Here is a 22,155-nt window from a genome sequence, read left to right as displayed (position 1 = left end):
TAATATATACCAAATGACATGTTAATAAGCTGATATAATTTATCATTTACTTCAAAGGTTGCAACTTTACAGTACTCATTACAGATAAGGATTTGAAGGTAAGCTGATTACAGATCAAGAGTAGAGACAATATTATACTGGGCTATTTCTTCAACCATTTTATTTATATTCAGCGTAAGTATCTACTTCTGTGACTCTGTTAACAGTGTCACTATAATCGATTACCATTTGATTTTTTTCAGGTTTTCATTTGACTAGAACCTATGTTTGCGAAATTGAAATAGAGAGTTCTCTATTCTTATGAATTTCTAATCAGCAATTGTATGGTGTATGGTGATTATAATTGTGTTTATAGAGAGATGAGAAAATAATGGGGAGGAGAAACATATATGGAAAATGATTACCATATATTTCGGCGTATAAAGTGACCATCAGATAAGATGAGATACATGCTTAGATTTGTTTTCCAAGAATATCTTAAAATTTGCTTCAATTGTCTCTTATTTTCTTGTTGCTATTTACTTACCTCCCCAAAAGGGCAACGTTAGACATAAGATCAGTTTTTAATGTGAGGAAAATCCAACTTTCCAGAAAGTGTCATGCTTGATTGAAACAAAAGTTAAAATAGCCTCAGTAAGTACAATGCCTCCCCACGGGACAGAGTTAGACACCGGGGTCGTTTTTTAACGTGGAGAAAATGGTACAAAAATAAAAATAAATTGTCTCAGTCGTGAAGGACTACTCCTCGACCGAAAGAGAACAAGAAATGGAAGTGCAACATCTGAAGAACAGATACTACACTATAGTCTCAGTAAGTAAAGGACTTACTCACTGACCGAGAAAATAATAGACTAAGTGTAGAATCAGAATAGATACTACACTTTGTTAAAACAAATGTTTGATTAATATTACTTAAAAAAAAAATATTGGGGGAGGGGTATAGGTGAGGAATACAAAAACAGAAAGACCATATATTGCGTGGTAATTTGGTGCTTTGGCAGAGTTCTCTCCCTTACTTTATCTCCCTCTCTTTCTTTCTTTTTTTTTTTTCCTGTGTCCGTTAAACTGACATCGCGCCGAAATAGTTTATTAAAATATGCTCATTATATTCATTAAAAATGAAAGTAATTAAAAATCTAGAATAACAAAATATTGTTTGATCTATTTGTCTATAGAAGTGTTGCTTAATTTGAATTTTATTGGTTTAATAAAAAAAAAAAAATGTAATAAATGTCAAGATTTTTTGTTGTGTTTTAGTGAACGGGATTCTCGCGTGATTTGAAAAACGAAGGATTTGTTTTCCTCATTCACTGAAGAGCTTCAATAGTGAAACAAATAAATAAATATAGTAAATATAACAGTGGTCGCCCTCGTCATACTTCTCATTTCTGCAGTACACATTTCATTTTTAGCAATTAAAATCTTTAATATTTTTATTCCTAACGTCAACCTGGAAGATAACGACGTCAAGACTAAATGGATACAATCCAACCGCCTAGCAAAGTAGTCAGAGGTACACCACCGCAACCTTTCGCCATTCCACCCTATGTTTTGGACGATTTATGCAGGTATCATTTTGTTGTTTTTCAAAAATGAAACTGTTTTCTTTTGTTGGCCAACATTTACTTTTTAGTGTTAATGGTTTTAAATATTTTAAGAGAAGTTTTAGCTTTAACTATTGCGAAAAAATATCTGTACGCGTCAAATTTCAAATAGTTATATACAAACAATAAGAATTAAAAGGGTGATATCTTAACACTTACTGCAGTTACACGGTACATCCAATTGTCAGCGATTGTCCCAGGTGTCTTTCGGGTTTGTTTTACTATACACAGATTCGAAAAAGTTATCAGAAAACAAATATATAACAAATAAATGTTATCAAAGGCAAGATAAGTTACTTTTCTACCTAACTGGATATGTTTATATTTAATGTAAAATGTTTATTAAGCTCGAAAAACATAGTGTTTACCGATGTATGTATTGGAAAATTTAAAATGGCGGCCGACTCTCTCTCTCTCTCTCTCTCTCTCTCTCTCTCTCTCTCTCTGACATGGTAAGTTTGAGAAAAGGAGTTAAAAATAAAAAAACTAGACAAAATACTGTTAGAAACTCGCTCAATATATGTTACCGTGACATAGGCTGACATAAATTCGGCGTGTTTTTATCAGTATTTTGTCTGTTTTTTATTGATAACTCATTTTCTTAAACTTACCGTGTCAAAGAGAGAGAGAGTCGGCCGCCATTTTAAATTTCCCAATACATCGGTAAACACTGTTTTTCGAGCTGAATAAACATGTTGCATTAATTATAAACGATAAAAACATATTCAGTTAGGTAGAAAAGTAACTTATCTTGCCTTTGATGACATTTATTTGTTCTATATTTGTTTTGTGACAACTTTTTCGAATCTGTGTACACAGTAAAACATACCCACCACACTCTAAAACCATGTAAACAAGACGCAGTCATCTTGAAAAAAAAAATGGTCTCTAACAGATATTAAAACAGTGATAATATGTTATGCATTTATTATTTTTAAAATTATTATTTTAGGAATGTACACTTACAAAAAAATATCCTAAGTCAATGTTCACACTTTTATTGATATAAAATAATTTCTGAATCGGTGAATTAAAAAGAAGAAAAAAATAAAATAAAACTGTCAATATAACCCTGGTTGTCCAACTGTAAAGATTGTTTATTCCGAAAGGCGTTTTCTTATTTTCAACCTTCCCATGTTAAGAACGGCTTTCGGAATAAACACCCTTTGTAGGTTGAACAACCAGTGCAGTCAAATTGAAACGTTTTACTTTTCTGGTTAATGTGGAAAGAGATTTGAGTGCAGGTTCAGATTGGCACTTTTATGGCGACATTTAAAAATAAAGAACACACAAATGCCTATGTGTGGTGTACGTGCTAGTCGCGGAACGAAGATGAAAATCACGTAATTTGATCGTAGTTTTTTTTTGTTTTGTTTTTTCAAACAAAGCAAATATTACGACTAAGCGATTAGTGTTTTTGTCGGTCATTACTGAATCCAATAAAATAAAGGGAAACAACTAGAATCGAAATATCAACAGTGGGAAATGAGCCTCGGATTCAACGCAATTTTAGTAGTAAAATCGCTAAAAATCGTAAATTTTTATATTTTTTATTTATTTATTTTTTTAATTAAAAAAAATAATACTTGTTCGATTTTACGTAATTTTTTAAATATGACATCATCGTTCAGTAAAAACTAGGTACAGGTAAGTTTTTCTTCATTTTTGTTTATCTCCGTAAGTGCCAATCTGAACTTGCACCGAGATTTGCTTTCTCAATTGGTTTTATTTAAGATTTCCATTTCTTTTGTTTACAAAACACTTCGACAGAAGTGGCATTAGACAATTTTTTATGTACCGGACCCAAACTGTATATAATGTATCTTTTTATTTTTTTTTTTTAATGCAAATATAAAATAGAAGTTTTATTCAGTTTTGGGCCTGTTTTCTAAACATCAGAGGTGTTGGTATTCTTTTGGTATTATTATACAAACACCGTGACAGGGTTAGGATTAGGGTTAGGGGTAATTCGCTGTCACGGTGTTTGTATAGTTTTACCATTCTTTTTTATCTCAAACATAAAAATAGTTCATAAATATTTTGTTTATAACAAAATATTTATGAACTGTTTTTTTTTTTGTTGTTTTTTTTTTCTTTAATCAAACAAAAAAACAACTTTTATATATATTATGAACTGTTTTTCAAACATCAGGTGTTGGCAATTTTTTTTTTTTTTTTTTTAATAAATTATTTAAAAATAAGTATCCAATAAAGAATATTTCCAAAATAAATGTTTTTCATTGGAACTTTCATTAAAGGTTGTTATATAATATATATGAAAAAAAATCTCATTTTCTTGAACAAAATCTCGTGGGGGGGGACATAACTATTTAAAAAAAAAAGTTCATAAGATTATAATTTTGTTATAAAAGTTCAAATATTGTTTAAAGAAAACTTCTATTTTTATACTTACATTAAAAAAAGATAATTGAACAAAAACAGTTCATAAATATTAAAAAAAAAAAAATTTAAGTTCATAAACATTTTTATTATCAAAGTTATAATTTTTTTAAAGTTCAAATACTGCTTACATAAAAATTCTATTTTTATACTTACATTAAAAGAAAAAGATACTAATGTATACAGTTTGGGTCATCCGTAGTTAAAAATTTGTGTGACGTCACTTCCGTTGAATGATTTTGTAAAGAAAGAAGTGCAACTGCAAAGTTGCCTTAAATACTTGAAATGGCAGTTTTTTGTTTTGTTTTTTTTGTTGTTTTTTTTTGTTTTTTTTGCTAACTTTCCTAAAATAAAAATTGAATAAATTATAATATTTATTACTTAGTTTTGATTTCTTTTTTCTTTACTTTCACTTTTAATTCTATTGAAAATGTCGGTGCTTAATGAAAAAAAAAAACCCATTGAATTTCAAATTAAACAAATGGTACCTACGTAATTGCCAAGTCGCAAATAGTAACATATTCAAAAATTACGGAAAATGATGAGGTAGAAAAATAATTATTCATGAAAAAAAGACACTTGTAAAATCTAGCGATTTAGTTTCAAAATATTCCGATTTTAAATTGGAGAGTTAACATGGGAGGTAATTAAGTTTTCAGTTCCTCACAAATTCAATCAAGTTATTTTGTTTATAAAAAATTTAAACATTTAAAACTAAATTTTAAAAAAAGAATCACAAATCATGTATATATGTTATGTTTATTTTTGTTTTCTGAATAAATTGTCTGCTACACATTATTTCAACTGGGTTACTTCCCCTTTTGCTTATATCATGTGACCCAATATGTCCGACCCAGCATGAAACCTTATGAACATATCCAAAAATTACGAAAAACAACAAGGTAGAAAATATTAATGGAAATAATTTTCAAATATTAGCAAAAGTTTAAGAAAAATCAATAGGCAGTCCTAGTGGAAAGAGGTGTTAAGGAAAAGAAGTGGTAGTAGGCAGGCAGGCTCGAACCCGTAACACAAAGGAGGAAAAGAAGGTGAAAAAAAAACGTCTTAGCTGATGCATCCAAGTCATAAGCATTGGAATTAAGGGTAGTCAATCGAAATGAGACGATGACTTGTGGAAATGTCAACAAAAAAAAGCAACCCTTTCTTGTAAAAAAAAATGGCTGAGTTGAGGGTGAAGGAATAATGTTTTTGGCTAATTTTTCAATCAAGCTTCAAAACGATACTGATCTCGTCAGGATCTGTCGTGTGTTGAAAGTTTTTGACAGATATACAAACACACACATTTTGCCTTTCATATTATAAAAGATTAGCCTGGGTGCCCGGTGTTCCCCGAGTGTTTGGAGATGTGTGTTGAGCAAAAAAGAAAAAAAAAGTGGTAGTAGGCAGGTAGGCCCGAGCCGATACCGCGAAGGAGGAAAAGAACATGAAAAAAGAGGATAGTGAATTTAATGAATTGGTAAATATCCAGATCTGCTACTACAGAACACCGACCACTCTAATTTGTTTTTTTATAGGTAATTGAGGTCGCTGACAACGAATCTGATAGTCAAACTTGGGGCAAATTTACTGTTTGCATGGTATTTACCCCTGAACCCACGAACTACTTTCCACCATTTCCAGTGTCTGTTTGTGAATCTGAGGTAATACAATCTGGGAGTATGCAAAAACTTCTTGTGGAATCTAACCAACGCAAGAACTTGATGCAAAAAACCTTTCGCGGACATACACAAATGCTCATGACCATTTTGCCTTTTATATATTAGACTAGCTTGGGTGCCCGGCATTGCCCGGGTGTTTGGAGGTGTGTTGAGCCAAAAAGAATAAATAAATAAATAAAATGGTAGTAGGCAGGCTCGAACCCATACTGAGAATGAGGAAAAGAATGTGAAAAGAAAAGTCTTTGCTGTTGCGTCCATCGCCAAACCAGAAGTGGAGGTTTAAATTAAGTCGAGTCAATCGAAAAGAGAGGATGACTTTCGAAAATATTGGCAAAAAAAGCGACCCCCCCCTCCCTGTGTAAAAGTACCCAGTTGAGGATGAAAGAATTCATGTTTTTAGCCAGTTTTTCAATCTTTGTCGCCTGAAGGGTTGAGCTTCAAAACGATACCGATCTCATGAAAATCCGTTGCTGCTGTCGGAAGTTTTAGGCAGACATACAAACATACATGCATTTAAACAGCCAGGTGAGATTTACATTATTGACTAGCAGGAGTGCCTGGCGTTGCCCGGATGTTTGGAGGAAAAAAAAAAGTGTTCGTACACAAGCACTCGAATCCGTGATGCAAAGGCAAAGAAAGTGAAAGAAGAGAACGTGATGTCAATCTGAAGTGATCTTTGAATTCATCGGAAACGAATACTTGCGATAATATTTCTGCTGCCAAGAAAATTTTGGTATTATCCAAATAAGAACACCAAACAAATTTGTGAACCTGAAAAATGCCAACAAAAACAACCAAGTACTCCTATCGGGTAGCAATTCCAAAATTCCAAGTGCACTGCTTAGAGACTTGTACTATTAAACAATAAAATGTACATTTTTGCTTCTCCATTAGCTTTTACCCAATAATGACGAGTAAAATCTACCCCAACTTGCAAAAAAGGATGAACAAAATTAACTCTGTGCATTTCCATTTTTACCCCAAAGAAGGCACTGCCACTATGATGTATGGGGCTAATATTGAGGACATAAGTTGCAGGGATACTATGTAGGGAGATGAGCAGCAAGATGTTTGTTCACATTACACTTGAACTTTTGCATGTCAGTACAGCTGGGAAAGCAGAATCCCAGAAGAGAGTTCCAAAGTTTAGCAGTTCTGGGGAAGAAACTATTCTTACATCTATGGATCTCTACTGTGTAGGGGGGGATCTTGCTACACTTGAGGTACTCCCGCATTAATATCATATTGTTTAGATGTATGACCGTCGAGGGCAATTTGGATCCTTCTCTTACTTAAGAAGGATTTAATTATGTTAAGTATTCGTCCAGCGATACCGATTTTCCTGATAAGAAGACCATTGTGCCAAACCTTGTCAAAATCTTAGATATATTTAGGGCTACCATTCTACCCTCCCCTGCTTTGTCCAGTGAATGGTATATACGTTCAGAGATTAGTTAGGATATCTGCTATAGAACAGGCCTACCTAAATAAATCCATATTGTTGATCCGTCAGAAATCTAGCAGTCGTAAGGCAATAAAATATAGCTTGGTTAATTAAGGACTCAAATATTTTGGCGAAAAAGGGAGGAGGCTAATGGGGTGATAATTTAATGGGTTAGTTCTTTTGCCAGAATTCTTGAAAACAGGTACCGCAGAAGCAAGTTTTCCAGCAGTCAGGAAGGAAGGCATTTATTGTAAAGTTTGGAGAGAACTGTAGCAACCTTAGCGGAGCATTTTTTTTTTTTTTTTTTTTTTTTTTTTTTTTTTACTAGCACAGCCAAGATGAGATCAGGTCTACATGCTTTTGAGATGTCTAGGTTTCGTACCTGAGAAATGGTGATTTTTCAGATCATCTAGTGTGGTATCTGTCCACAAAAGAAAGTCAGGGAGGAAGTAGTTTGCTAGATCCAATGTGGAGTTAGAGGCAAACTGACTGGCAAGCATGTTAGCCTTCTCGGTTGCCATGCAACCAATCTTGTGATTGTTTGATAGTGAGGGAATTGTTGATCGCCCATTATTTATTACACTGTTGTAGATTTTCCAAAAATCTTGGGTTCTTAATTTCTGTGCTTTGATGCGTTTTCTGGTAGTTTAGGTATATTCTCTTTTAGCTGTCGCTATTTCTCTTTTACAATTACTTCTAGCTTCTATGTAACTCTGTCTGTTTGAACTGGACTTATGTCGGTTAAATCTGTGGTACGCATGGTGCTTTGAGCAATGGCTGCACAAGTAGGAGTAAACCATTGGGGAGAGTGGGGCTTGCTATAGAATTTCTGTGTGGAAATGTGATTCAATCACAGTTTTGAACTATTCAGTGGTCTCATTTGCACACTGTTCAGTGGGAAGAGAAAAGATATTTCCCCATGGGGCATTTCTGATGGCATCCATGATGGCTTCCCAGTCAGCATTTTTATAATACCTTGTTGTTTTGAGTAGTGGCTCTTCAGTTTTGGGTTGAGAATTTAGGGCGATTTCTACCATTATCACAACATGATCAGCATTCCCGAGTGGGCTGTGTGCATTTGTTACACAATCATGTGGAACTGTGGTCAGAAATAGATCTTGAAGTGAGGCATGTTGATCTTGCTGGTCTTGGAAACATGTTAGAAATGTAACCGTCTGTGAGAGGAAATGAGATATAAAGAAGCTATGTGTTATGCTACTAGCTGCGTCTGTGTAAGTAGAGAATCCAAGCAAGTTACTGTGGTGGACATTGAAGTCACCAAATACATGTACTTGTGCACTAATATCGAGGGAGAGCGCTGTATCTATGCTGTCAAAGACTTTGTTTATTAAGGTACAGTCCTGGATCGAGGGGAGAGTGGTAGAGAAAGTAAAAGTAGCTAATGTTATGTTGCATGTTAAGTCTAAAGCACATAAAGGCCTGGTCATCTGATTCTAGTTTTGTTTCTCTAGTCAAGAAAAGGGTGTTTCGAATATAGACTCCAAGTCCATGCATATGTCTGTCTAAAGTGGCAAAGTGGGAGATAACCAGGCATGTTAAAGTAGTTAGAGGGGATGGAGGAGTGTAGATTAGTTTCAGTGCTAAGATATCTGGTGAGTTTGCTAGGAGAAATGATTCAACATCATCTAAATTAGTTCTAAGCCCACAGATATTTGTAAATGCAAGCCTCAAGGGAGGAGGCAAATTGGTTTTGTTTGAGTTTAAACCTTTGTTCTTTTACATACCGAACAAGGTTGGATTACAGCTTTTACAGATTACTTTTTTGGGGGGGAACCCAGAATCCCATTAACCTCAACTTGGTCATGGTCAAGTGCACTTCATTAATGATTAGTTTCGTCAGATCATGATGCTTCCCCAACAAGACGAGTGTTTCATTTGATAAGGATGAATATCCAAACCCTGAATGTGATTTTAAGATTGAATCAAACCTTTGTTTGGTGCAACCGGATTCCTGACTCAAATGCATCTACTTTAACACTTTTCTTTTTTTCCTCTTTCCACAACTAAATCATATTCTGCAAAGTCCAAAACAAAAACAACAGTCCTTCTCTCTTCCCTCCCTTTTTCTTTTTCTACTCCCATTTCCCTATTGGCTTCCGAACTTAAAACACACACCAACCAAGAATATTATAAACGCTTTCCCTTCGCAGAGCTAAATGTTCTGCAAAGCCAGGAATAAAAACAATAATCTACTACAAGTGTTTACCTTTTATCTCTACCTTATCCTACAAAATCAGTAAATCGAAACCCATGAAAAAAATATAGGAAGACGAAAACAACTTGAAGTATAAAACCATTTTTTTTTCGCCCTGTCGGCAGGGCATCAGAATAAGCCGACCCTGCAGAGGGTAAAAATCCTTCGATGGGGCAACCAGTTAGCCATGGGTTGCTTCCCGTAATGCTTTAGGACGTGATCCTGGTGATTGAGCTAACCTAGATCCGGTTGCATATAAGTCTAGGTGACGCAACACATCACTTCGGCTCTTACTTCAGCTAGACGGGTATCGGGGAGGCTCGGTCCGTCGAATTGGCCAGTCACACCAAACCCAAGCACTTACACCCAAAATACCAACTACCATAACAAAGAACAAAATTCAAAGGTACTCCAACATCTTTTTACCCCACTACTAAAACTAGGCAAATCAAGAAAGTGCTAGAAGGCAGTGGTAAAGGTCAATCAATTGGAAAGACCATAACTCAACACTCCATCTGAACATATGTATTTTTGAAGATATAATGAACAGGAAATAAAGTGTTTGAGAACTTCTGACCAAAAGAGTATATCCTCCACGTAACCCTGACATAGTCCAGGCGAATGGGTTTCTCCCTTGTTATGTCTCAATTTTGGACTCCGAGGTGGGTAGGAAGTATGGTTGATGAAAAATAAACTCCAAAATACATGGTTGAAAAAAACAATTACTTTCCCCTCAAAACTCTTAAAAGAAACCATTCCTCTGACTCTGACCTCTAGTTCAGATGGTGAGAAAAGATCCAAAACTAGGAAAACTGTACCATCTATAGACGAAGGAAACTTCCCAAGATTCCTAGTTATCGAGTTAATGGAAAATAAAAAAAATTGGAAATTTATCACCTTTTCTAATAGAAAAGATATTTACAAAAAGTAAACCAAAAATAATCAAAAAAAAAAAAAAGACGGAAATCTATTAGTCAAAGTAACCAATCTTAAAGATGCCCAATCTCTACTTAAAATGAAGAATTTCCATGAGTATAAGTGCAAAGAAAGTTTTTACCCATGAAAGACTAAACACTTCAAAAGAAGTGATTCGAAGCTACAAGCTATTATTAGCAACAGAGGAAGAATTAAAAACCGAATTAGAAAAACAAGCAGTGATCAACCACATCTGTATCAACATAAAGACAAAATAATAACTACAAATACATATTAAATTTCAACACGCCAACAATACCCAAAGAAATCAAGATAGGATACTTAAATGTAAAAGTAGAACACTACATTCCAATTTCGTTAAGATGTTTCAACTGTCCAAAATATGGACATCATAAAGAAGTCTGTAAAGGAAAAAGAATGTGAAAAATGCGGCAACGGAAAGCCAGATAACCACACCGAAGAAGAATGCATAAATGAGGTGAAATGCGCTAACTGCAGAGAAGATCACCCGGTCTTCTCTGAAATATGTAAAACATGAAACAAAAAATAATGGAAGTAAAGCACAAAAAACATAACATTCCCAGAAGCCAGAAAAATAGTTGATACGTACTTGAAAGACAACACATATGCTGAGGCGACAAAAAGACAACTAAACCATGCCAACATAATGAAATACATATAAGGAACTGATAAACAAACTGATTACATTAAACATTAAAGAATGGCCAGAATTTCAAAATAGCCTAAAAGAAAAATACTCAAATCTGGAAAACAAAACAATAGAAATAACAAATCCAAACGGAGAAAGTAAAATTCTATCTACAACAGAAACATTTTTAAAAAAATATCACAGAAACCAACAAAACAACCCCCAGAAATTAATAAAAATATAAGCAACGATAAAATAGCAAATAAAGAACGTTCCAGAAAACCAAACAATAGACACTCAAAATAGATTCCAAATTCTAGAAAAAATGGAAACGGAAAACACCCTAGATAAAAAAGAAAACAAACATAACTAATCAAGATGGAAAAAATGAACAAGAAGCCAAAACAGCAACGTCCCAAGCAAGACCCAGATTGACATCCAGATCCAAACAAAAAAAAAAAAGAAACTCAGCAGAACACTTCATCAAAAACACAAACTCTGACAAAAGATAAACCCTCTACCTCTAAAGAGATGGAAATAGAAGAAACCATGGTTCAATCCAGAATGTAAAATGGCTATTAGACAGAAAAAGGCGGCCTTAAGAAAATTTAAACACCCAACAACTTAATAGAATACAAACACCAAAGAACTAAAACGCAAAACACAAAGAATCTGCTGGCAACAATTTGTCAACAAAATCAACACCAGCACTAAACCCAAAACTGTCTAGAAAATGAGTAGGAAAATATCCGAAAAATATAATCCTAACCCAATCAGATATCTCACAAAAAAACAAAATAACTGAAAAAAAAGATATTGCCAACACACTAACTAAAACCTTTGCCGAAAATTCATCATCAAAACACTACAATAATTTCAAATACTTAAGAAACATGAAGAAAAGCACCAAATAAACTTTAATTCCAAAAACCAAGAGCCTTACAATGAAAGCTTTTCACACATTGAACTAGAAACCGCCATAGAAAAATCCCACAACTCGGCTGTAGGACCAGATGAAGTGCACTACAGCTTCCTTAAACAAATTCTGCCCGAATCATTAAAATTCCTTTTCCAAATTTGTAATAAAATATGGGAAACAAAAGATTTCTTTAGATCTGAGTGCCCAAATCCATATGTTTGGTGATTTTAATGTCCACTACAGTAATTGGCTTTGTTTCTCGAGCTATACAAAGCAAGCTGGTAGCAGCACACAGTTTGTCTACTGAATATTCCCTTTCACAAACAGTTACTTTTCCAACCCACCTCCCAGATTGTGAAGATCAGCATTTTACTTAACCTATTCTTGGCTACATTGCTCGAAACTTATGTAACGTGTTGATCATCTTGTAAGAACTGTTGATATCACTCTAAACTTTCAACCCTAAACCAAAATGTTACTTAAAGCTATTTATTTATAAACCAGTACTACTAATGGGCTGATTGGGAATCCGTCAGAGATCACATCAGAGTAAAACGTTTGCTCTCTTTGCTGAACAGTGCGAAAATAAGGTAACAAATTGGGCCAAAGCAGGCAGAAGCATGTGTCCCCACGTGGAAATTCTATAATGAGCTGCACTCTCTCCCAGTGGTTAACTTCAATCTGTGCAGTTGCAATTGAGCATAGGCAGCAATTATTTCACCGATTCAACTCCAATAAGTCAGCTACAAATTGAAAAAAAAATTATAGCATCAAGAAATTGTAAACATAATAGCCTTAAAAGTAGGTATATCTAGGTGACTAAAAAGCGTATTGAGTCACAGAATTTAGGAACTCACAATTTCTGGAACCTTTGTAATAATATGGTGAATAATGGGCAGCCAATAATTCCCCAAAGATTCAACCACAATGATGTCACTTGCACGGCAATAAATAATGCTTCATTTCTTGTCTAGTGATTTGATTTTAAACTTCATTTTGAACTCTGCAAGCCACTCCTTCTGTAATTTCCCACTACAGATAGAAGCCCCTCCCATCTGATCATCATCCCTTCCTATATTTCTGAATTTTGAGATGAGAATTGATGATTTTGATTATTATTGAATAACACTCAAGATGAGAACAGTAATCCTAATAATATAAAACTTCTTTCCAATGATATGATATCCTTTCCTAGATATAAAAAACTTTGATGCTTCCAAAACATGTTGTGGACTTAATCTTTGCTATAGTAATTTAAAAAAAATACTCTGCTGGTGCTACCAGATCAGGCTGTCTGAAGATATTGCTTCCTGAGATGAAATGCATTGATGCTTTTTGTGTTTCTACTTCCTTTTGCAAAACTTATGTTCTGCAAAACCAAAAACAACAACCCACCTTTTCCCCCCTTTTTATTATTCCCATTTCCCCTTTCTTTTTCTCTCTCCACCACTTCCTGACTGTTTTCCTAACTTAAAATGTACCAAATATTAATACTGTAACCCTTTTTTTCTCGTCAATTGCAAAACTCATGTTCTGCAGGGCACGGAACAAAAATGATAAAATCCACTATAAAACAACCAAACTAAACACTACAAACTAGCGATTAAAGATACAAAGAGCTTGAAGAACAAAATCCTACAAAATAACTGCGACATGAATATTATTTCCAAAATAACTGGATTCGGCATTAAATAACCCGAAAAGGGTTGATATGCTGAAAAACAAAACCTACCAAACTGTCTGCTGAGCTGGCTCTTGTCCTCTCCAAACTCTTTAACAAATGCCTTGCTAAACCTTGCTTCTCTGATAGCTCGAGAATTGCTTCTGTGGTACCGGTATTCAAGAATTCCGGTGACAGAACCAACCTGCAAAATAATCACCCTATCAATCTCTTCCTGCTTTTCGCTAAAATGTTTGAATCAATAATCGATTTAGCTTTAGTCCACCATCTTGTTTTGACTAAATTTCTTTCTAACCTGTTAAGTATTGAGACATTATGTTGAACAAAGATGGCAGTGAAGAAGCAGTGCAGTTCCAATCCTGAGTGTTGAGTAATTGCCAGTAACAAAGATGGCGGCGAAGAATCAAATGCAGGTTTGTGACGTAGACAACGGTGAACTGATTGAATCCAAAATTCGACAATATTATAGTAACTTTTGAAGCTTCTCATTGGTTAGTTATTATAACTTGCGGTTATAAAAACGATCATCGAAATCATTGGTGTCCTACCCCTCCATTAAGAGTCAAATAATTGAACATAACCAATAGTGGATTTAGGCAAGCTTGTTCTACTGTGAATATCCTAACAATAATTTTTGAATGCGTATACCATACACTGGATAAAGCCTTTAATAAAGATTTCTCATGAAAATTAATTTGTATGGTTTTGCTGGACAAATATTTAATATAATCAGTTCCTTCTACACCAAAAGAAAAGCCCAGTTCATCCTGAGTGGCTGTACATTTAAACATGAGATTAATGTGAGTGCACCTCGGGGATCGATCCTTGGATCTTCTTTATTGTTGACTTTTATAAACAACCTCTCTAATGCAATTACATTCAATATAGAGATACATGATAATGATACCACGCTCTATTTTCAATGTGTTGGAAAAATGAACATATTCAAGGCAATGGCTGAATTCTTAGAAAATGAACTCCAGTGTGTATTGGAATGAGAACATAAATGAATGTTAACATTTAATGCTACTAAGACAAAGCTCCTTTCCTTTAACAATTATAAGAACTTTTTTCAACTATTGCTTGCCACGGATAATAGCACCTTGCCTGAGTGTCAAAACATTCAAAGGTAGCATGAATTGGAACAAATACAAAGAAGAAACTGCCAAATCTCTTACAAATAAAGTGGGTTCCCTCTACTGAGCAAGAAAACTTCTCACACCTGCCAGTGTTCTATATCTCTACAAAGCCACCATTCGCCCATGTATGGAGTATTGTTGCCATATCTGGGGTGCTGCACCTACTTAGTCTTTTCTTCTTAGAGTTCACAAAAGGAAACTCATTGTCTACCAAACTTCAGCCCCTGTCTCATCACTGCAATGTTGCATCCCTGTGCTTGTTCTACAAGTACTTTGATGGAATGTGCTCCAATGAACTTACTACACTTTTGCCCCCTCGACATAAATACCCCGTATTTAACCTGACAATCAGCAAAATCCTAATCCTTCACTCCAGAAGTGCCCGGATGACAGAAAGCTTTCTACTGTAATGGCTTCTTTCCCCGAGCTACATGCCTTTGGAATTCCATTCATGCTCCCTGTTTCTCCCAACTGTACTAACATGCAGAAATTTGAATGTTATGTAAACGAACATCTGGCTACGCGCCTCCCTAATTGGCATGCACCTATTAATATGGCGCTTAATTCACAGTAGCTTGTTATGTCCCAGTTGAAATGTGCTTTGTCAACGAGTGAATTTAAGTAAAAAAAAGTTTTTTTAATTTTCTCCTTTGTTTTGTTTATTAACTGTCAAACTATTATATATCACATAAAATTAACGCAACAGTTACTGAAATAAGTACACATTAAATAATTGAAATAAGTGGCAATCCTAAATATTGAAGAATCCTGAGTCATTCATGAAAATATTTATGTTTAAGCAGTTTGCAATAAAAATACAATAAAAAAAATAAATAAATCAAGGATGAATAACCATTGCTATTAGCGACATAAATTATTTTAAAGTTACAAACTTAGTCAAAAACAATATATTTTGCTCTGTCTACTAATTTGTGACCGCTTTGCGTTAAAAAACTTTAAGTGAAAAGAAAAAAGTACAGTAGTCAACCTTAGTCAAAGGTGATTGTAAGGTTACTAGACCATGGTGTAAGAGGGGGGGGGTCATTTCTTTCTAAAGACTACTCCACTTTTGATTCTCACCTTATGCTTAGTATTTAGCAAGGATGCACCCAATACCATTTTTTTTTTTTTAAGTCCTTACTGATGATTGAACCTTACTCTCTAGCCCATTATCAAACAATTTAACCATTATGCTAAAAACATAAATATTGATTCTGAGCAAAGTAACCATCTTAAAGTAAGCCAGTGGATAAAGGAGAAATTTTTCAAACCATTTGTCAAATTCTGACAAATGTTGTCTAAAATCACTAGATATCTAACTTTTAGAAACAATTCATTGTAAGCATAAATCTTTGGATAAAAATGTTCAAACCTGATGCTTTTGTAGGTTGGCTCAGATTTTTTTTGAAAAATCTGAAATTTTTAGAATTTTTACATAAATAGAGCATTTTTATTGTCTGTAAATGAAATTTTTGTCGCTGTTGGGAAAAATGTTTGAAATGTCTATGCATATAGATTTTAAAAAAAAATGTGCATGTTCTGTTTTGTACAGTTAAAGAAATAATGGTTAATATTTGAAAATCATTGAGTTTACATTATCCCCCCCCCCCAAAAAAAAAAAAATGTTCCTTAAAATTTAAAAGGGATAATTTCTTCGAACAGCCATAAAATCCTTAAAAATTAAGCTTGGAATTTTATTAAATAGATGAATCTATATTTTTTCCTCATTTAGTTAGTCTAAATTTTTTAACAAAGAAGAAATAAATTTAAAAAGAAAACACCTTCTACAAAATCTTTTTGAAAAACAATGTTTCTAAACCACCTCAGGACACACTACACACATGACTGATTTTTAATATGGGTGAAATCCAACTCCCTTTTTAAAAAGTAGCATAAAAATTAAAATTTCCTTAGGCTAGCAGAATTTCTCATCTAACTCAGAACATGTAGGACACCCCCCATTTTTTGTGCCAGTTATATGTAAACAACCTGGAAATATCTGCAAAGTAGTAAATAAAAAGCCTAATGTAACCTTTTAGAGTGAAGGATCATTTTCCTATATAAATTTAACAATGATCACCTAGTTCCGGACCAGGTAGTGTAGAGGAGACCATATGGAGGAGAGTCAAGATATAGTTTGGAGGAGAGGACAGGCAGTAATCTTGCCATATTTAAAAAAAAATTTAAAAAAAATAAAAATTTCTGGATTGTACTTTGAGGAAACATGCCCTTCAAATATGGGTGTGGACGTTTATATTTGAATATATACATTTTGCAATGATTTTTACTTATTGTTTTTTTTTTTTTGTTTTTTTTTTTCAAAAAATTCATGCAGTACTATTTGTTAAAGCTTTTTTTTTTTGTCATAAAATAATTTTATTTCATAAATGTATACTTACATAACGTACACACAAAGAATTTGTTATTATTTATTTTTTAAATTGATAACTTAAGCTCATCTTTAAATTATTTAGTACAAAATGATTTAAAGACTTCAATATTATATTCAAACTTTTCTGCATTTTAAGTGTTAAGTTAAATGAACCCATTTGTTTTTTGTTTTTGCTTTAAAATGCATAGTTTTATTTATTTTATTTTTTTTACTTTAAATACATAGTTTTCTTTTTGTAATGCTACATTCATTTTGTTTCTATTCTGAAAGAAAATGTAATTTATATACCGTGTGCACACACACACACACACACAGAAATAGTGGTTGCTAGAAAAATGGGGAATTTGAGATTGTAAATTTTGTTTAAATTTTATTGTCTTGATTATTCACGTTTTCAGTTTGCACAGACAACATTTTGAGCCTGTATTATAATATTAGTTCTTGAAAAATAAATTATCATTTGACAAATTCCCCACATTTCTAGCAATCACCTTGTAGTTTGATTTCATAAAAATGCTAACCATGGAATTGTTATAAAATTTGCAATCCTTTTTGTAATTCAAGCATTTGAGACAAATGTACTTCAGTTCATGTCTGGCTTTTTCAGTCATCAATGTTGAACAGTCTTTGTTTTGTTGTTGTTCGATGATAAACACGCAGAGATACTATGTATAAAATTGTCAGTAACTCTGATCTGCCCTGATTTTCACTGTGCTGGCTCTATTTAGTTCAAGTATAGTGTGAGGATTGTTTTGATAAGATCTTTGATATAACCCTACAGAAAGGAGAGGTTTGTGGTTCGGTGAGTGTGAAGCCCATTCAGGATGGCATCTACTCATGAACCAATCACCAAAGTGTCCTCTTATACTGAACGTCAACAAAATGTCTGAACATTGATTAAAACTTGAAAAACATGACCAAATATGATTGAATTGCAGAAAGCTATTTTTTGTAGTTGCTGTCTATTATTGTTTTGTCTTTTTTATTTTTACTTTTTTTTTTTATTTTCCATCCAGCCGTTTCATCATCAACATCCCACAGGAAGAACGTTTGAATCCCATCCGCATCTTTTTCCAAATAGAACTTGCCCATTGGTTCTATCTTGATTTTTATTGCATTGAAAATCCAGAATTACACACCTGCGGCATCAAAGACTTTTCTTCCCAAAGTATCCTTTTACCAAAACTTGTACAAATACATTTACAAAAGAAAAAAGACAAATTCTATATGCTATACAAATTCCGACATCAATTAATCGGATTTAATAATCAATTATTGTAAATGAAAGATACTCTTGCAGAATTTGACTCGGATTTTCCGTCAATTATGGTTCGGGCTCGACCAGCAAGCATTGGATTAAGCCAAAAATATAGAAATACGATAAATAAAAAAAAATAATAAAAACTTACTGTAAAATTTCTGAATGTATATATTTTTATCAACAAAAGTTTGGTAAGCAGAAGTTCTTTTGGTATTTTTTATACTTAACCTCGCATAGTATGAACACCCAACTTCTATGCATTAAAAACCGTTTCAGAATAAACACTCCCAACCTCGAAAGCACTTCTTAACATGGGAAGGTTGAGGGTGTTTATTTCCGAAAGCACTTCTTAACATGAGGTTGGAGGTGTTTATACTACACTGGCTACTGTCGTGAAAAAAAAAATACTGTTTTTTTTTTTTGTTATATATATATATATATATATATATATATATATATATATAAAAATGATTTTTATAGAAAACCGTAAATTGTTAGGTGAAAGTACACAAGTTTTTTCAAGAAAATTTACAAATTGTTTTATTAACAAATGTTAAAAAAATACCACCTCTCATCCAAAAAATAATTTTAAGAATTAGATATTTTACACAAAAAAAACAATTGTCGATTTAGCGTTTCAACATTTGAATAACGCTTGGCTTAATTCAGTGATTGGCAATCGAACCCGATCCATAATTGACTGAAAATCCCAAGGATCCGGATCAAATTCTGCAAGAGTACCAAATGAAATCAGCAATCCTACCAACCCCCCTGAAATTGATCTTTATTTAATATATTTGTTTAGAGACAATGACTGGCTAAACTAGAGTCTTGCACCCTTTCTTGGTTCACCAAACTCCCTCATCTACCCACTCCAAAAATGAGTGCATTGTTTTTCAGGTGATTATCTCTATAAATAAAATGAACTCATTTTTTCCCGTCGGATTTTGACCTTAATAGGATTCAAAATCAAGATATTTCATGCAAATATAATATGCACAAACGGCAGAACAATATCTGAGGTGTGTTATAGGCTTATTATTTCTCAAATTCCTCGATAATCTTAGATTTCTATACTTTTTCTGCTGAGAAGTTACGGCCAAAATCGGTTAAGATCAATGGAAGTGGTAAAATATTTTCTCTCTAATAAATTCCTCCTCCCCCTGCCACCACTTAACACCGTTTGGGGATCGTTCACAAGGAACAGTTGAGAAGAGAACACCGGTTTGGCTTCGTAGTTCTTTCATGTGAAGTTATTTAAAATCACTAAACTAAGCTGCAGTGCTCTGTGGCGTAGTGGTTAGTGTGCTGGAAAATTCATATTATATTATCACGTTCGCGCCGACCTACCGTAGTCGTATTTTTATTTTTTTTTTTCCTAAACAACTGGAATGGACTTTTCTTGGTGGCCGAACTGTTAACGTTGCAGATGTTTTTTTTTTCACACTTTATTTTCCTACTTTTACTCATGACTCCGGGTTTGATCCTTCCTACTTACCTACCATAACATTTTTTTAAACTCCCCCCCCCCCCCCCCGTCCCGGAAACAAACACTCGGGCAACGCCGGGTACCCCCGCTAGTATGTAAATAACTTGAAAAAGTAAATGATGAAAATAGAAATTTAAAAAAAAAATTTTTTAAAAAAACTATTTTAGAGTGAGGAACATTTTTGCATGTAAATTTAACATAAAATAATCATACACTTTCATATATGATAACGTTTTTGATGATCAGTCCTTATAAATACTCTCTGGTCCTGAAGTGGATGATCATTACTACTTTGCGGCCTGTAGGGATGTAATACTTTTACACAAAATTTATATGTGAAAATGCCCCCTCCCCCCACTTTAAAGTTTAAAATATTGTTTTTCATGTTATTTTTATGGTTTATTTTCCGGTTATATACATGTTATCATCTAAAATCATAGAATTTCATTTTTATTTTTAGAAGTAGTACAGAGTGCAAGTTTTTAATAATACCCAATGATTTATATCTGTTTAAACAAAAAACGTATTTTTCTAATCAACACATATCCCCTGACCAATCCTACAATCAGCAAAATCCCACCCCTTCACTGTGTAGATATCGCCAGATACCAGAAAGCTTTTTACTCTAATAGCTTTTTTCCTCAAACTGCTTACCTTTGGAATTCCTTCCTTTTTCCTTGTTTCTCCCCTATATCAACATTCAGAAATTTAAATGTAATGTAAACTAACAACTTCCCACTTAGGATGCCCCTAATTCACAAAAGTCATTTATGTCTCAGTTGCAACATGCCTTGATTGAAGTGAATATAAGTTTAAAAAGAAGTTTTCTTTCCCTTTTTTTTTTTTTTTCCTGTAAAATATCTATTCTGTATTAGCTCTCTAGGACTTCCTGTCTCTTACTAATTTCTCTGATTGATTTATCCAGAAGTTCAGGAACATACGTTTATCTCTTTTTCCGCACCCTTCTACTATTCCTTCTAGACAAGACCAAATGTATGTAAACCTTCAAAATGCTGTGATTTCTTAATATAATGCATTGCTTCTTTAAACTTAGAAGGAATCTGTTTGGTTTGTAAATTTGTATGAAAAGATGGTTTGTTGCTTTGTTTAGCAACTCCCTCTAATGTTCCAAACAAATATTGTCAATCCGTGGAATTTTCCCTATTTTAAGGTTTCTAATTTATTTCACTTGTTATCAGGTTGACAAAGTTCTTGCAGTTTTTAACTTTTAAAATCCAATGAACATATCTTGGCTTAAACAAAAAAATTATTGATCAAAATAAGCACCATCAGAATCAACACCCTTTTGCCAACGTAAAACAAGTGTATTTATGCCAGTAACGTAAAAATCTGGCATTCTGATGGCAATGAGGTCGCTGAAGGCGTTTTTTATGTCACTTAAGTTTTTGAAGCATTTCTCACGCAGAAAGTTGTCAAGATGCTTGAAAAAGTGGTAATCGGTAGCTGAGAGGTCTTGATAGTACGGCGGATTAGGCGGAGTTTCGTAACCCAATTTGTTCAACTTCTGCAGGGTCGGGTTAGCAATGTGCGGTTGGCCATTGTCTCAGAAGAATTGGACCTTTACTGTGGACTAATGCTGGGTTTTGTAATCAAAGTTTCTGATGCATTTCACCTGTTTGTTGACAGTACTTCTCCATAATGGTTTTGCCTGCATTCAAAAACCTGTAATGGATGAGATCGGTCGCAGACCACCAAACAGTCAGCATTACCTTCTTTTAGGGCAACTTTGGCTTCAGGAAGTGTTGTGGAGCTTTGTCAGTGTCTAACCACTAAGCTGAGTGTCTCCGGTTGTCATAAAGAATCCACTTTCCATCACAAGTTACCACCCGGTCAAGAAATTGGTTATTCTTATTGCATAAAAGAAGGATAAGATGATACTTCATAACGCCATTTCTTTTGATTGTCATTCAATCTGTGAGGCACCCATTTATCAAGTTTTTTTTATCTTTCCGATCAAGTGGTTGGAAATTGTCTTATACATTACATCTAATTCAAAAGCAAGTTCTCGGAGAGTTTTGCGTGGATTGGCATCGACTAAGGCTCTTAATTGATCATGAACATTCGTTAGCCGACAACTACACTCCTCTTCAAGACTCTCGTCGCCGCCATGAAATTTCTTAAGCCACCATTGTGTTGTGCATTCAGTAGTGGTTCCTGGGCCAAATGCTTCGTTGATACAGCAAGCTGTTTCAGCAGCTTTTCGGCCTAATTTGACTTGAAATAAAAAAATTCTGTGAATTGGCTTTTTTTCCATCTTACATTCAACATTCTGAAAAGAAAACAATTGTTTTAAAACAATTGTAATTTAAATGATAGAGCGAAAAGC

General features: G+C 33.8%; 1 protein-coding gene across 1 annotated transcript in view; it reads left to right on the top strand.

The window, feature by feature from the left end:
* The first annotated feature begins 1,255 nt into the window (after positions 1–1,255).
* LOC145268210 (m7GpppN-mRNA hydrolase-like) overlaps positions 1,256–22,155 on the top strand; it is a 38,776-nt gene continuing 17,876 nt past the window's right edge. Inside the window, exons 1-2 of the mRNA XM_080123503.1 lie at positions 1,256–1,568; positions 18,075–18,226. Coding sequence (XP_079979629.1) covers positions 1,477–1,568; positions 18,075–18,226 — 244 coding nt within the window. The 5' untranslated portion in view covers positions 1,256–1,476. The remainder of the gene's footprint in view (positions 1,569–18,074; positions 18,227–22,155) is intronic.

Source organism: Euprymna scolopes, chromosome 4 (assembly GCF_053919585.1).
Source record: "Euprymna scolopes isolate OS-2025 chromosome 4, ASM5391958v1, whole genome shotgun sequence".
In the NCBI taxonomy this organism is placed as follows: Eukaryota; Metazoa; Mollusca; class Cephalopoda; order Sepiida; family Sepiolidae; genus Euprymna; species Euprymna scolopes.
The sequence above is the reverse complement of the archived record's forward strand: the minus strand, read 5'-3'. Positions and strand labels throughout refer to the sequence as shown.